The 15,509-nt window shown below is 43.3% G+C and overlaps 1 protein-coding gene across 1 annotated transcript in view; it reads right to left on the bottom strand.

Annotated features, from left to right (window-relative positions):
- The window catches only part of LOC137419455 (E3 ubiquitin/ISG15 ligase TRIM25-like), a 46,558-nt gene extending 31,560 nt beyond the window's left edge, over positions 1-14,998 (bottom strand). Inside the window, exons 1-6 of the mRNA XM_078784027.1 lie at positions 14,363-14,998; positions 11,804-11,899; positions 9,883-10,260; positions 9,192-9,569; positions 6,519-6,541; positions 3,747-3,847 (exon numbers count right to left, since the gene is read on the bottom strand). Of these exons, the coding sequence (XP_078640153.1) occupies positions 3,747-3,847; positions 6,519-6,541; positions 9,192-9,569; positions 9,883-10,260; positions 11,804-11,899; positions 14,363-14,959 (1,573 nt within the window). The 5' untranslated portion in view covers positions 14,960-14,998. The remainder of the gene's footprint in view (positions 1-3,746; positions 3,848-6,518; positions 6,542-9,191; positions 9,570-9,882; positions 10,261-11,803; positions 11,900-14,362) is intronic.
- Between the last annotated feature and the right edge of the window lie 511 nt (positions 14,999-15,509).

The following is a 15,509-nucleotide window of genomic DNA, read 5'->3' as shown; positions in this document are numbered from 1 at the left end:
GGTCTCACTATCTGCCATGATCTTTCTTGGGAAAACCACATTTCCAAGCTGGCCTCCAAAGCCAGTCGCTGACTGGGCATCCTCCGTCGTGCGAAGTCCTTCCTCGGCACACCTGAGCTCCTCACCACATACAAGGCTTTCATCCGCAGCTCAATGGAATACTGTTCTCCCCTATGGGCTGGTGCTCCTGCCTCACACCTGGCTCGGCTTCACGCTGTTGAATCCAAAGCTTTCAAAATCATTGGAATCTCCCGCGATGAAGCTATCTCTGAGGGCCTTTCACTCACTCACCGCAGGCAGGTAGGTGGTCTTTCTGTCTTCTACCGACTCCTCTCCGGCCTTGCTCCCCCAGCTCTCTGTGCTCTGTCCCCCACATATTCCTACAGGTCGCACAAGATCTGCCAGCAACCCTCTGATGGTTAAACTGCCGAAATCTCGGCTCTCTGCTCACCTTCACTCTTTCATTCCTCTTTTCTCCCACCTGTGGAACAAACTCCCACACTCCCTTCAATCCCTCTCCTCCCTCCAGGTCTTTAAAACAGCTGTTCACCACCATCTCTTATCTTCCCCCATCCATAACCTTGATCTTTTCTACCCCCACTAATTCACCCCAGATCCACCTTGTTTGAAATTCCAACTTCTTTCCTGGAAATCCTGGCAGTGTCCATATGTTTATACCTCTCCCACCCCCCCCCCCCTTCACATGCCTCCCCCCCAAAGCCCTCTCCCTCCCACAGATCTCTCGATGTCTCCATGTCTCTCGGTCCCTGCTCTCAAATGTTGTGTTTGTGTCCTTCCCACTCTCTCCCCATCTTGTCTACCGCTTCCGATGTTATTTGTTTTATGTGTCTGTTTATCTTTCTGTGTGATTAATGTTCGCTCTTTCACGAGCCTCGATCTTGTATACAAAAAAAAAAAAAAAAAAAAAAAAGACGGAAGGACATGAAGCAATTCCTGAATCCCACTTTTCGTTTTGTGTGCGCAGAGTAATTAAATTGCTCACGACCGACAAGGCTTTGTCCATAGTACAATGGGGTAATTCTCTATCTTCTGGGCTTGCCCCTCCACTTCACGTGTCTCTCTTAGAATCTAAAACTATAAATATTGTCATCTCGCATGACAAGACCAAAACACAAGAACTGCTGCTCTCACATTGCAGAAGTTGGTGGACCCTCTGTTATTTTCCATTTCCTCCAGTCTTTAATCCTTCTGCTCTCTTAGATCTCCAACAATCCCGAGTTTATCAGGGATGAACCCCTTCTTACAGAAACCCCTTCCAGTCAAACTCCCAAAATCTCTATTTGCTGTAAAAAATCACTACTTTATCCGATTTGTGGAACTACTTTCCGGAGAGGATTCAATCTAAATTTTCCTTCTAGGGACTTCAAGTGCATGTTTCACTCCACCAACATATTGTGTCATCACCCATCACCACCTGCAAATATTTCTGCCCTTGTGAACACTACCTCTACCATGCCTTGTGGTTTCAGGTGAGGATATTTCCTCCCCTCCAATCATTAGTTTTCTCTTGTTCGTTGGTTACCTTGTTTGTTGCATCCACCTGTCGCCCCACTGAAACCATGTCGGCTTTTTGCCCTCTGTTACATCATTCTTCCTGAGCCATGATATGGAATACAAAAAAAACCATTGCCATTTGTTCCTTTTCTAAAATTTCCTCTTCCTGTTTCCCTTCCACATTTGTGTCACATTTTGTGTTCCCTTGTTCTTTTCTTTACAAAACATCCAGATTGTGTCACTCACTCTTTATCTTCTCCGGGAAGTTCTTATTGAGATTGATGAGCACGTCCAAATTCTTCTCCTCCTTCGAGAAGTCCAGAACTGGGAGCAGTGTCTTCACCAATTTAAAGTCTGACAAAGTCTCGAGCCTTGGAATAAAAAGGAAAAAACAGTTTAAGAGATTTTTGGAGAGAATATTGTGAAAATAATACATTTTTTACGTATCAAAACAAGTTATCTGTAAAGGAATGGTAAATAATTAAAAACAAGCATTCTGAGTATTGCGCTGCAATACATGTCCCCGACCGGCATTGGCAAATTATATTCCGGTAACAACAACAACAACAACAACAACAACAACATGCATTTTAAGGCCATTTTCCCTGCTAGAGTGGGGGTTAGCCTTGCGGTCCCCATGACAATCTTTTCCATTTAGCCCTATTTGCTGCATCTCTCCTTGTTAACCCCCTTGCCCGCATTTCTTCTTCCACCATCTTTAGCCAAGTCTTTCTTGGTCTTCCCCGTCCTCTACTTCCTTCTACATTCATTTCCATCACTCTTCTCAACCAGTCACTTTCATCCTTCCTCAACACATGACCAAACCATCTCAACCTGTTCCTCTTCACAGCATCAATCACAGGCTCTATTCCCATCATCTTTCGCAATTCATCATTTGTCTTCCTCTCTCTCAACGATACTCCGCACATCCACCGAACCATTCGCATTTCCACCCTTTCCAGCCTTCGTTGCTTCTCCACATTCATGACCCATGTCTCGCTCCCATAAATCATAACACTTCTCACACATGCAGCATACACCTTTTCCTTCACCTTCAACGACACACCCCTCCTCGTCAGCACGCCACTCAGTTCCCGAAACTTCTTCCATGCACATCTCACTCGAGCAACCGTTGCCGAGTGTGATCCACCTTCTCCATTCAGCATGTCTCCTAGGTAACAAAATGTTTTCACACCTTCCAGCTACATGCCGCCTCCAAGATCCAACTCAACATTTCCTCCATCTGCAGCTCCCTCTGTGCACACCTTACATTTGAATGTAGCTGCCACACTGGTTAATGACCCTCTCAGACCGCTACATTTTTGATGAACCCACTCAGCACACATTGTACATTGAATGGAATTCACTCCGACACCCTTCCTGCACACAGCACACGGCCACTTCCCAGTTCTTTCCACCTCACCACATGCTTTACCACTTGCCATCACCTTCGTCTTTCCTATATTCACCTTCAGACCTTTTCTCTCCATACATTCTTTCCACTTGTTCATTTTTTCCTTCAGTGCATCCATACTTTCCTCAATCAACACCTGATCATCTACATACAGCAACTCCCACGGTATACAACAACTCTCACGGTAATACAACAACTCCCACGGTAATTCCGGTAAACCGTTGGGGAAATTCCCAAAGTTCAAAGTGCCATAACATTGTCCAAAATGATCAAAACGTCGTGAAGTTCGAACTTGATCTGTAACTTATCATGAGGAAACCATGTACCAAGTTTGAAATCATTAGCATTAAGAGTTTAGAAAAAAAAGTCCAGAAAACTGTTCTTTGCATGACGGATGGACAGACGGACAGACGGAGGGGCGGTGTGAAAACCTCTAGTCCCCTCCTGTGTACATGGGTATGGGACTAATAAAGAGATAGAATATATTTTTGTGTTGATCTGTATTTTTATTCAAAAGGGGCTATGCCAAGGCTGACGAGCTTGTTCATCATGTTGGGAATGGAGGCCCAGATGTTGGTCCGCCGGCCGTACTTGGACGCTGGAGCGGAACATCAAGGTAGTTCAACCGCGTCCAAGAGTAGGACTAAATGGTACACCCACCATAGAAAGAGGACACTCATCTATACGCGGCAACAGAATCGTCAACCATATTTTCAGTCCGCTATTCTCTTCAATGGACGATCTCAAAGTAACGACACATAATTTCGACATGTTCACCCTGAAGCTGTTACGGAAACGTGGTTCTCTTTCGGCAAACCTGCTACAGCTTGAGGTATTTCAGATCCATCACAATCGTGACAATCTTGGCATTGGGGGTATTGGACTACACGTATGCGATGACAGGCATGCGAGCGAAGTCTTCAATGACAATATACCTGTGTGAAAGTTAAATTTTAAATTTTTTCTCACACTTTGTTCTATATATTTTATGCTAACGTAATTATACATATACCAATCAAATTTACCGCTTGCGCTCTCAGAGTTGGGAAATATCGAGATTCAGACAAAATCAAGGCTCATAAGAAATATAGATTGTGCTTGGAAACGCCAACAAAGAGTTTAAAAGACTCTTCACGTCCTTTTTCAAGATACAATTTCAAGGTACACGACCGGTCAAAAGTTTTAGAACACCTCGATTTTTCCAGTTTTTATTGAAGTTTATGCAGTTTAATGTCTCAATGTACTCTGAAATTAAGCATAGAACAAATAAACAATTGGAGATAAAAAAGAAATCATCGAATCATTTTGTTTAACAAATTTAATTTAAATTTTTGACTTAGCAAAGTAGCCACCTTTTGCAGATAGAACTGCCGAACACACTCATGGCATTCTTTCTACAATGGAAATCAAATATTGTTCGGGAAGTTCTTCCCAACACTGTTGCAGAAGTTCCCACAAATGTGTTGCATTTGTAGGTCGCTTTGCTTTCACCCTTCTGTCCAGTTCATCCCAAACCAGCTCGATGGGGTTTAAGTCTGGAGACTGTGCTGGCCATTCCAAGATTTGAAGCCTACCGTCTTGTTCTTTTCCTCGAAAGTTCTTTGGACATAGCCTGGAGGTGTGTTTAGGGTCATTATCTTGCTGTAGGATGAACCCCTGACCAACTAGGTGTATACCAGAGGGTATTGCAACTATTGCATGGCACTGCAAAATGCTGTGGTAGCCCTTTTGGTTCAGGGTGCCAGTCACTCTGTGCAAGTCGCCGACTCTGGATCCAGAAAAAGAGCCCCAGACTATCACGCTTCCTCCTCTATATGTTTGACAGTTGGTGTCACACACTGAGGAACCATCCTTTCGCCTACTCGACGGCGTACAAAAACCCTGCGTGATGAACCAAAGATTTCAAATTTTGATTCATCAGTCCATAAGACCTTCTTCCAGTCGTCAGTCGTCCACTGGTGGTGCTTCATGCCCCAAGCAAGCCTCTTTTCCTTATTTTGCCATCTTAGCAATGGCTTTCTTACTGCCACTCGACCTGTCAAACCTGCAGCTCGAAGTCTTCTCTTCACAGTTGAAACTGAGACTTGCTTACTTCGACCAGTGTTAAGCTGTGCTTGAAGCTGTTGTCCTGTGAGCCGCCTATCATGCAAGCTGTTGACTCTCAGAAACTTGTCTTGTGGTTCTGTTGTGGCTTTGGGTCTGCCAGAGCTCTTCCTGTCAGAGTTTCCTCCAGTTTCCAAGTGCCTTTTGATGGTGTAGGAAACTGTACTCATTGACACCTTGGCTTTCTTTGCAATTTCTCTAAAGGAAAGACCTACACTTTTAAGGGTTATAATGGTCTGTCTGTCTTCCTTTGTTAATTGCCTTTTTCTCGCCATTATGATAGCAATATACTACTTCCTGCAGTGCAATATTGTCCAAATAATGCTTCAGAGGGTGTAATAACAGTCTGTTCCAATACTGCTTTTATACAGACAGAGCGTTTGTAATCAAGGAATCAGCAGAGGTTGGGACACCTGTAGGAATTGTTTGCAACTTTCAATGCTTCATTTACTTACATTGCTACAGAACAGCTGTAAGTTGTTAACCCATCACTTGTCCCCTGAAGAAAGCTTTTTTCTTCTTTTTTTTACAATATAACTGTGCAATTTACATTATTTTCTCGTTTTTGCTAACCTAAACTTTTTTTTAACCTTGAGCAGTTTGCTGCTTACCTTTGTACCATTTCAGGTGATTCACTGGACTTGAATTGCTTAAATTTCAATAAAAACTGGAAAAATAGAGGTGTTCTAAATCTTTTGACTGGTAGTGTATGTTCAGTGTTCAGTGAACTCTCTTTGGAAATGGTTCAGAAGGGAATATGAGGAATAATTAGAAAAAGGATTTGGAGAAGAAGGTGAGCAGAGAGCACAGATGGACATGCAGACAAGAAGCAATAAGACCAGGTTGAACATGAGAAATTATCAGAACAGAATATTCAAGGATGTTCAAGCCTTCGAGTGTATCAATGAACACAATATATCTCGACCAATAGACACAATAGTTCCTTTTGTTTTGTTTCATCCTGGTCTGTTCTGTTCTAGCTCCACCCTGAGTCTTGAATGTATACCAAAAAAACAAATATATATGTCGACGTTCAGGACTCAGAAAGAACAGCAATGAACACAGCATTTATAAGCAAAGAAAATAAAAAACAACAGCAGAAAATAGAACAACAACAACAACAGATGGACAGACTAATCTGACGAGTGGCTTTTAGTCTTGTAGGAGCAAAGCGGGCCTTGTCTGCCTTGTGAGAAGCCAGAAGCGGAGGTTCTTTTATGGAGAATCTCTATCTTAAATAAATATATGAATAGGTAGTGGGTGCAAACGTTAAGATTTGAATAAACTTTCTTTCCTTCAAGCCACAGTGATTATTCCACGTACACTCACATAAAGTGGGACATAAAAACATCAAGGGGACTGAGTTTGACATTTTTTGTGAATATATTTTCGTGAAGTGAAAACAATTCCACAAGGTGAGGATTATAAATATCTTCAAATGTTTAAAGCCCGACTGGGGTAAAAACATCAGTATGTGCAGTCTCACCTTTTTAGCAGGTCATTGGAACCCTGAAAAGGAAGAAAACAAAGGATAAGATTAAGATATTTGAATGAATGAATGTTTCACTGTTTCACAACACAAGAGAGTTCACAGAACAGGATACCCCATGTTGTGTTATATTACACACTTTACTTTTAGTAAAATAATGATTTTAAAGATCGGCAAAAAAATCCGGAGATTTCCTGTTGCTGAAACAGTCTTATACATCATTCTTATACATTGCAATAAGATGACGATGAGTCACAGTTTAGAAGATGGAGGCTTTATTGATCACCATATAACACAGTGATAATCAGCATCGTACATTTCCAGATGGTGGCTTCTTCTTCACCCCTGATACAGAACCCTCACACTTGCCATGCCCTCATGCTATACATCGATATATACAGACTTGGCATTTAATATGGAATTTTTTTTTCTTGACTTTGGTTTACTTTCGTAACTCAGTATATCAATCTGGTGAGTTTCTTGTACACTTTGGTGATTTATTTGTTGAAAGAACCATGTCACTGATTGTCTGTCGCAGCAAGAAGTCAACAACAGGATGAAATCACAGGTGGCGTGGCAAAATGTACTGACAGGTGCATTTGATGATTGGCTTCACAGTCGGGTATACAAGGGTTGTTGCGTTCCGTATTAGTGGAAAACAACTGCTGCGTGTCCCCAAAAGTCATTGCCGCTTCCTCTGGAGATGGTCCGTCAACTCGACAATGCTGTTTGTCATGGAGTGGTGGCTTTACGAAATTACGGCATGAAACAGCGTGCTATTGCTCGGTAGTATGGCATCACTCAAGGTCAGGTGTCAAAGATCCTGAAACGAAATGCTCAGAGGGGTGTCCCTACTCCAATACCGAGGCCAGGACGTCCCCGCAGAACTACAAGGAGGGATGATCGCCAGCTGCACCGGTTAGTCCACAATGGCCGTACCAAGTCAGCTAATCGGCTTTGGGATGAGTGGCAGCAACTGACAAATGTGCCTGTATCCAGAAGGCTAGTCAACCAACTACTGGTTCAAGCAGGCCATCGTGCCAGGCGTCTCCTGAGCAAGCCACGCCTGACCAGACAACACCGCCAGCACCGATTGCAGTGGGCCAGAGTTGAAAGCTTCTCCATTTTCCTCTTGTTGATTTCACTCTTCATCAGATCCACAGATTCATTCACAAATTGGCACGCCAACCTTCGCTTCCCCTCCAACCTGTCCTCAGCATCTCTGCCTGAATTCTGGGAGGAATCATTGTTTGAATTATTCAAAAATCAAGAATAAATTTTCAGATAAAATGTAGAAACTAACAAAAGGTACAATGGATTATGACTGGATAGGATCAGATCACTGGTACCAGGAGTGGGGTTTGAAGGTGAAATTAAGTGGGCACTCTTATCGACAAAGCTTATGGAATCCAATGGGAGATTTCAACCTCCAACAAGTCAAAATTAACACTTAAGGATTACAACATATTTATTTTTAATGTAGATGCCAATTATTACTGCAGGGGGATAGCTGATAGGTTACTGGTGGTTCCCAATTCATAGAGGAAAAATTTTAAATTTTAAAATGTTTTCGACCGCAAATGCACATGATTACAGTTTCATGAAAAATGCTTTCAAATAAAAAAACGACAACACCAGGTACTATTTCCCATTTATTGAAGGAATGCACTTACAGTTTATTAAAAGTGCTTCACCAGCTTAACCATACTGCACCATGAAAGAAAAAAAAAGAAAAAAACAACACCATCATGTACCATTTCACATTTTTAGCTGCGACGAGCAGCTCTATGAGAGGACCGCGTTGTTATTCTTGTTGTTGGGGTGCCTTTTTGAATAGCACATGTGCATACACTCGGAAAATAGGGCAAAATGCAGAAAATAGGGCAAAATGGAGAACATTGTCATGGGGACCGCAAGGCTAACCCCCGCTCTTGCAGGGAAAATGGCCTTAAAATGCCTGTTGTGTTGTTGTTGTATGTGCATACACTCGGACTTCCCCTACCCACTAAGCCCGTTTCAAATTATCCCTCTGCCACCCAGAATTAACATTAATAAATAACATTAATGAATTAACATTAACATTAACAGAAATAACATTCACGTCCATACATTATATGTAATCAGTTGATGAAGCATGTTGCGTGGCAAAACAAAAGACAAGACCAGAACTGAAAGACAAAAAGACGCTAGTGCATGAGTTTAATTTAATGACTGGTCGAATTTGGTAGCGCATATTGCAACAGATATCCTCAAGATTCCACACGTGCAGCTGGTGACCACACTGTGGTCATTTTTCTCTTGTTATTTTGCAAACACATGGAACTTTTCAAATGATGATGATGATGATGATGATGGTGATTAATTAAAATCTCATCAATTCCTTGAACTCTGAGGATGACCCAAATGATGGTGCTGCAACGTCGTGCACTGAGGGCGAGGCAGGAGAGGGAGCAGTTAAGGGTGTTGGTGAGGATGCTGAGAGGGTGGCAGGACTTGATGCTAATCGTCTTGATGTGGAGGAAGCAGGGTGAAAGAAATGGCTAATGGAGATTTAGATTGCCGCAGATTTTGATGCAGCTCTTTGTAGGGGAGAAGCAAATCATCCAAGCCCCTCTTCAACTTGGTGTCTCTCCATGACTGGGTAGCATCTTCCAACCGGTCGACAATCACCCGCATGTCCTGCGGCAACTCGCCCAGGAATTGGACTGTGAGGTTGGACCTCAGCCTTTCTTCCTTATCACTGCCCACCTCCTCCTTGGAAACCGTTACAATGGCCTCCAAATCCTCCTCCGTGAGGTTGTCGCCATGTGAGGCAATGAGATCCTGCAACTCCTCAGGCTGCATGTCATCAACCCCTTCCCCTCCCACCTGCCGTACCAATCTGACCATTTCCTGCCTCTCCTTCATGTTATTGGGAAAGCCAGTAACGTTTTTGACTGCTTGTGGCCACAGGTTGTGCCAGCACACGTTGATGGTGGAGGCTCTCACCTCATTCAGTGACTCGTTGATGGCGCTGATGCAGTGGGCAATGTTGAATTCCTTCCAACACTGCCCGATGGTGAGCCCTGGGTCACTGGGTCAGACTCCATCGCATCCAAAATGCAGCGAAAGTTCCGACGGGTGTAATATGTTTTAAATATTGAAATCACACCTTGATCGAGTGGCTGGATGAGGGAGGTGTTTTTGGGTGGCAAGATGATCACCACGACGTTTGGGTGAGCCAGGTCCAGGTCCGAGGGATGCCCAGGAGCAATGTCCAGGATCAAGAGAACCTTGAATGCAATGATTTGTTCCGCCATGTACCCTCCGCCTGAGCGATGATACAAATATGGAACCAGTCCAGGACGATTGCTGCCATCACCCAGGCTTTCCTGTTGGCCCTCCCCATGTTTTGGGCAGAGCTTTCATTTTCTTGCTCTTGAGGGCACGTGGGTTCAGGGAACGGCATAACATCATGGGTTTCAGCATGAAGTCCCCTTTGCATTTGCGCAGAGGAGAAGGGATACCCTGTCCTTGGCAGCCTTGAATCCCGATGCTGTGTCCTCGCGCTTCGAGATGAAAGTTCTCGTGGGCATCTTTTCCAGAAGAGGCCGGTCTCATCCGCGTTGAACACCTGCTTTGGGAGGTATCCCTTCTTTTCGATCAACCTCGCGAGTTGAGCAGGGGATGCTTTTGCCGCCTCGTGGCCCACGGAGGCACGCTCCCCTGTGAGCTTCACATTTTTGAGACCATACTGCTCCTTGAAACAATGGAACCATCCCCTGCTTGCAGTGAATGAACTCGCTCTGCTTGTGCCATGCATTGGTCTTGCACTTGGGAGCCATGATTAAACGAGGAGCAGAGCAGGACTCAAAAACGCAGGTCAAAGCAACGGGACGAGAAGAATGATTGAGGCCCAAGACACAGTCTGTATATGTTGGAATGCGGGCATTGTGGGTAGCTGTGGGAGGAGTGAATACTCTGCACATTGTTTGTGGGGGATATTATCGGATGATGCCATATTGAGCCGATCTGATAATTTCAATAATAGATTTAAATGAAGAGTTTTCATTCTGTAATTCGCAAGGTTGACTTGTTTATGCAGCAGCTGGTGGAACATCCCCTGAAGCATTTTCATCAAGCAAAATCTCTGATGATGCTTTACCATAAATTACAAACTGTAATAGATTTAATGAAGCGTTTTCATTCTATCATTCATGGGGTTGACTTGTTTATGCAGCTGGTGGAACATCCCATGAAACTCTCGATTATAGTGCAGCTAAACCTCGTGGCTGCGAAAGCCATGAAAACACGAGCACACGGTAGCGAATGCATAAGCAGGTCAAGTTTGCGGCTCGTACAAGACTTTATTTTGCGTATGTCCAGCTGCTTTATGCATGACTGGTGAAAGATGGGTTTTATTAATTCGTCAAGCTAGCGGCTCATTCATTTTTTTTTACGCCCCTGAAAAACCACGCATTCGCGGAACACGGCCGCGAATAGGAAAACAAAAACACGATCTTGCGGAACACAGCCGTGAATAGAAAAAAGAACCGCAAATAGTGAAACAGGTCGCATTTTATCAACCGTGAATACGCGGAACCCACGACGAGCAGAACAGAACGGCGAATAGAGGCTTTCGACTGCATATATAATTAATTAATTGGTGTATTTGTTATTTTAGTGAAATTATTTATTATTCGCAATTTGCATTTTTACAGGGCGATTTCTTTTCAGACAGAAGTGATTATATCTACAAAGGTGCCCACAAAGCGAAATGAATGATAATAAACACCCTAACTTAGGTGTAGTCTCCTGTTCTTCGGGGGTGGTGTGACAACGTAAGGTTGGGGGAGGCCGGGGGGGGGGGGGGGGGGTTACTACGGATTTGGGGAAATTATTTTCTCACACATGATCTGCCCATGGGTCTCAGAAAACTGCAAAACTTGGAGCAGGAACACATTGGCCAGGTCGTTGACTCAGAAATACACATGCAAACATGCATACCATGTACATACTATTGTCGAGTTGTTAGGTTGTTTATTTATAGAATTAATTGACTAATTAATCGTTACTTGCTTCATTTTGTTTGCAGAGTTAGTGACTTCACTTCTAGAATTTTTGTTATCGTACATCCAATCACAAAACAACCATTACTGTACTTATTAGAAGAGAAACATAATGGCATAAGCGAGAACCTTCCTCGAGTGAATTCTTTTTTTAAAAATGGAAATGGGTGGGGGGGGGGGGGGGGGGGGGCAATGACCCTTTTCCAAGAACTTCCATTCCTTGGTGATCCCCACCTCAGTTTTCTGTTCCTCTTCCTGAACCTGCTGTAATTGGGATGCAACACTCTGCATTGACTCCGATAGAAGAGGATACTTTGCAGCCAAAACACCCTGCACAGAATAAAAAAACAACAGAAGTGAAAAATCGTGAACATGAACATGAGGGGACAGAATTATGTGTGTGTTTTTGAGTAGATGGGGCGAGTGAGGAGGGGAGTAAGTGCATCCTTCTGCTTTATTAAAACACCTTTTTACATTTATGAAATTCCGTGATTAATCTTGATGATTAATCGTGGTGATTTAGCCTTCATTTGTGTACAAGTTCGAAGATTGAGTATCTCAGGGCCATGAACATTCTTCCTTATTCCAAAATAAACTTCTTTTGGTGGGCTTTGAACTCTTATTACGTTGATGTAAAATTACCTTTTTATGCAAAAAATACCTTTGAATCCTTTGGGAAATTATCTTTTACTTTTTACCTATTTTTTATCAATTGTTCAATTGAAAAAGCTTATTCATGTTTCACGGTTTCACGGTTTCTACAGGTGAATGATTAACAACAGCACATGATAAATAATTCAGATGAGACACTCATTCCCAGAAATCTCACATTTGTGAGGAATATTTTGCTCCCATGACGTAACAAGCTTATCAGAAATGGATAATTGCCCATCGGAAGTTTGAAAAAAGTTCAGGCCGGTACACAAGGCTCCTACATATTGTCATGTCACCCAGTAATTAAGACCACTGGGTGACGAATGACCGATTGTTTTTACTCCCGAGGAAAACACTGAATTCTTGGCGGTTATTTTTATGGCGCGCTCAGTATGGAAGGCAGAAAAGTGCTCACCTGAACAAAGCACACGGGTTTATTCCTGAACCCACAATGAATAAATGAACACAACAAATGAAAAATGTCACAATAATCTATATATATAAAAGAAAGTTTTTGTTTGTTTGTTTGTCTGCATGTGCTAATCTCCTGAATGCGCTAATCTCCTGAACGGTGAAAGGTAGGAGGAAACCTCTGAAACAAAAAATGTCGGGACGGGCCCCAGGAAGGTTATTGGCGAGGGGGCGAGGGGGCGAGGCCGGTCGAGGCCCACCTGGGCCGGGCTAGTCCCATTTCGCAATTAAAAGCTGAGCTGAATTATAGTAGTCAATCTTCTATGGCTGCGAGTAAAAGCTGAATTATAGTAGTAAATTCATTCAACAAGAACCAAAAATGTCGGGATGGGGCCCGGGAAGGTTATAGGCTAGGTGGCCGGTCGAGGCCGCCTTGGCCGGGCTGGGCCCATTTCGCAATAAATCTTCTTCTTCTTACAAAATTATCTTGAAGTACAACTCATGCACTTAATAGGAATATCTGACTGATTGCAACACATGCTTTCAGAACTCTCTCACGGGGTCCGACAGAAGAAAGAACAAGGAATCGTTGAGCACTAACTGATACTGGAGCATCAGACCTATCAGACGGCTCGCGTCAGACCTATGTACAGAAGATTAAATTCATTCAATAAGAACCCGGGCAACGTCAGGTGCATTCAGCTAGTGATTTAATAAAAATAGAACAAACAGGTGAAAATGAAATAAATGTTGAAGTAAACTAATTGCAATTCCTACACTGAGGATCCTCCATCAGTCACAAATACGGACAAGGGTAAAGATAAAATAAAATAAATGTTCTTTTTATATTGTGCAGCCACTATATTGTGCAGCCTTTGTAAAGGTGATGGCGAAGGTCCAGTCCCAATGCCTCCCACGTCGAAGCACCCAAAATGGTGCCGGTCAACGACGGCGACACGCACAGAGCCATCGAGCAAGCTGTGAAAATGACCCTCTTTTGTTCTCTCTGCATCTCTCCCCAGAATGACACGGCCTTCAGTACACCACGGGCCCAGCAATCTCCAAAACCTCCTTCAATAGCCGCCACCGCAGCTAAGAGCTCCTTGCTCTCAAAAGCGCACACCAAAAACTACCTCAGCACACGAACAGAGAAAGATGGTGCCCCCTCCTCTTCCTCGAGCATATCCCCAAAGAACTACCAAGAGAGACCCAAGAGACGTGCTCTTCTTCCTCTTACTCAAAGCTTCTCTCCTGATGTCACACTGTCCAATGGACGGGCTCCATCGAATCTCCCATGTCTCCTCAACCAATGACGAAGCCCGGGTCATGGCCTGCCGGTTACAATCTTTTGGAGGCGGGGTTTAGTTGCCGACCGGCTCTGCCTGACTTGCAGGGGAGGGTTGTTGTTGTAACGGAGTTTTATGGCCGGCCTTGTAAATGTAAAAATGTTGGGAAAGTGACAAAGGGAAACCACATACTGGGGAAACTAGCCTTAATCCCTTACTATGTATCACAACTTCACCCCTCATGTAGAGACAAATAAACAATCTTAAGCAACAGTTTCCCTACTTAAATACATCGAGATTTCTCCTACGCATCCACGGTCCATGCTGTAATTATGCAGTCCTATCTGCACGATGGGATTCCATAATCTACCCCCACAAACGTAATATATAAAAATTATATGGACACAATACAAACAATAACCACGTTCACTGATTTACTCACCTTTAGTTCAGTATGAGCAATCTCCACAGCAACAACGTTGTGGTTCTGATGTTCTCCACCCGTGCGAGTGACACATATCAAGCTCCCATCATCCTTACAGTAGAGTTGGATTGGCTTTCCGTACTCAATGCATCTTAGTTCCTCAATATTCACTCCTGGATCCACCAGTTTGTGCCTTTTCTGTTTATGAGGCTTCAGGTGTTGCTCACAGCAGAGGATCGCACAAGGTACACACCTCTTGGCTGCCTCTCGATAACAAAGCTGACAGTGACTCTCAGGGCCCTCTGAATTCACATCTCCAAGTTCTGTATCTCGGACGTCAACCCCCAACTCAACCTTTCTCTTTTTAAACTTCATCTTTTCCACGAAGTTGGCAATGATCAAATTCTTTTTGAGTTTTGGTTTTTGTGGAAAAACCTCACGACAATGTGGACAAACACAACATTTGTCTTCTTCCCCGTTCTCCCAGGATGTCTCTAAACACACACGACAAAACGAGTGGCCGCATGGCAAAGCGACGGGCTCCTTGTAGAGGTCAAAGCACACTGGGCACGTGAGTATCTCCAAAATATCTCCAATATCATAAGAAGAAGCCATCTCCTTGGGGACAGAGAAGAGTGTGAAGCAGAATTTAATTGAAACCTGCAAATGGAGATCGAGAATTAGAAAAACGTAAATTAATGAGAGAGCAAGTATATTAACAAAAATAACAATTTGGTTTGGAAAAATCATTCAGGGTTATTGCTCTTTATTATTTACACTCCAAGTAAATTAAACTACAATCTGGATAAGAAGCCAATCAGAAGATGCACTAGATCATAACAAATACAGGTAACAGAACAGAGTGCCAGGTTCTCATGACAATATACTTGTGTCGACAAACACAGAAACAGAGATTACAATGTGATTTCACGAGTGCACAACCTGATCTATGACTGAATGAGAGTGAGTAAAACAAAGCTCTAAAGGTACACCTGGTATCATAACATTGGTACAATGGACATTTCAACCCGACATGCAGGGGGAGTGGAGATTGAATATGTGAGTTTTCTTGTCATGCTTGTGTGATTGCCTTGGTCCTCGGAATAAATGGATAAATAGTCGACAGAAGGCAACAAGTTATTAGATGAGAATAATCCAACAGTAC

This window comes from Myxine glutinosa, chromosome 1 (assembly GCF_964187855.1).
Source record: "Myxine glutinosa chromosome 1, kmMyxGlut1.1, whole genome shotgun sequence".
In the NCBI taxonomy this organism is placed as follows: domain Eukaryota; kingdom Metazoa; phylum Chordata; class Myxini; order Myxiniformes; family Myxinidae; genus Myxine; species Myxine glutinosa.
This window is presented reverse-complemented; position numbering and strand designations above follow the sequence as displayed.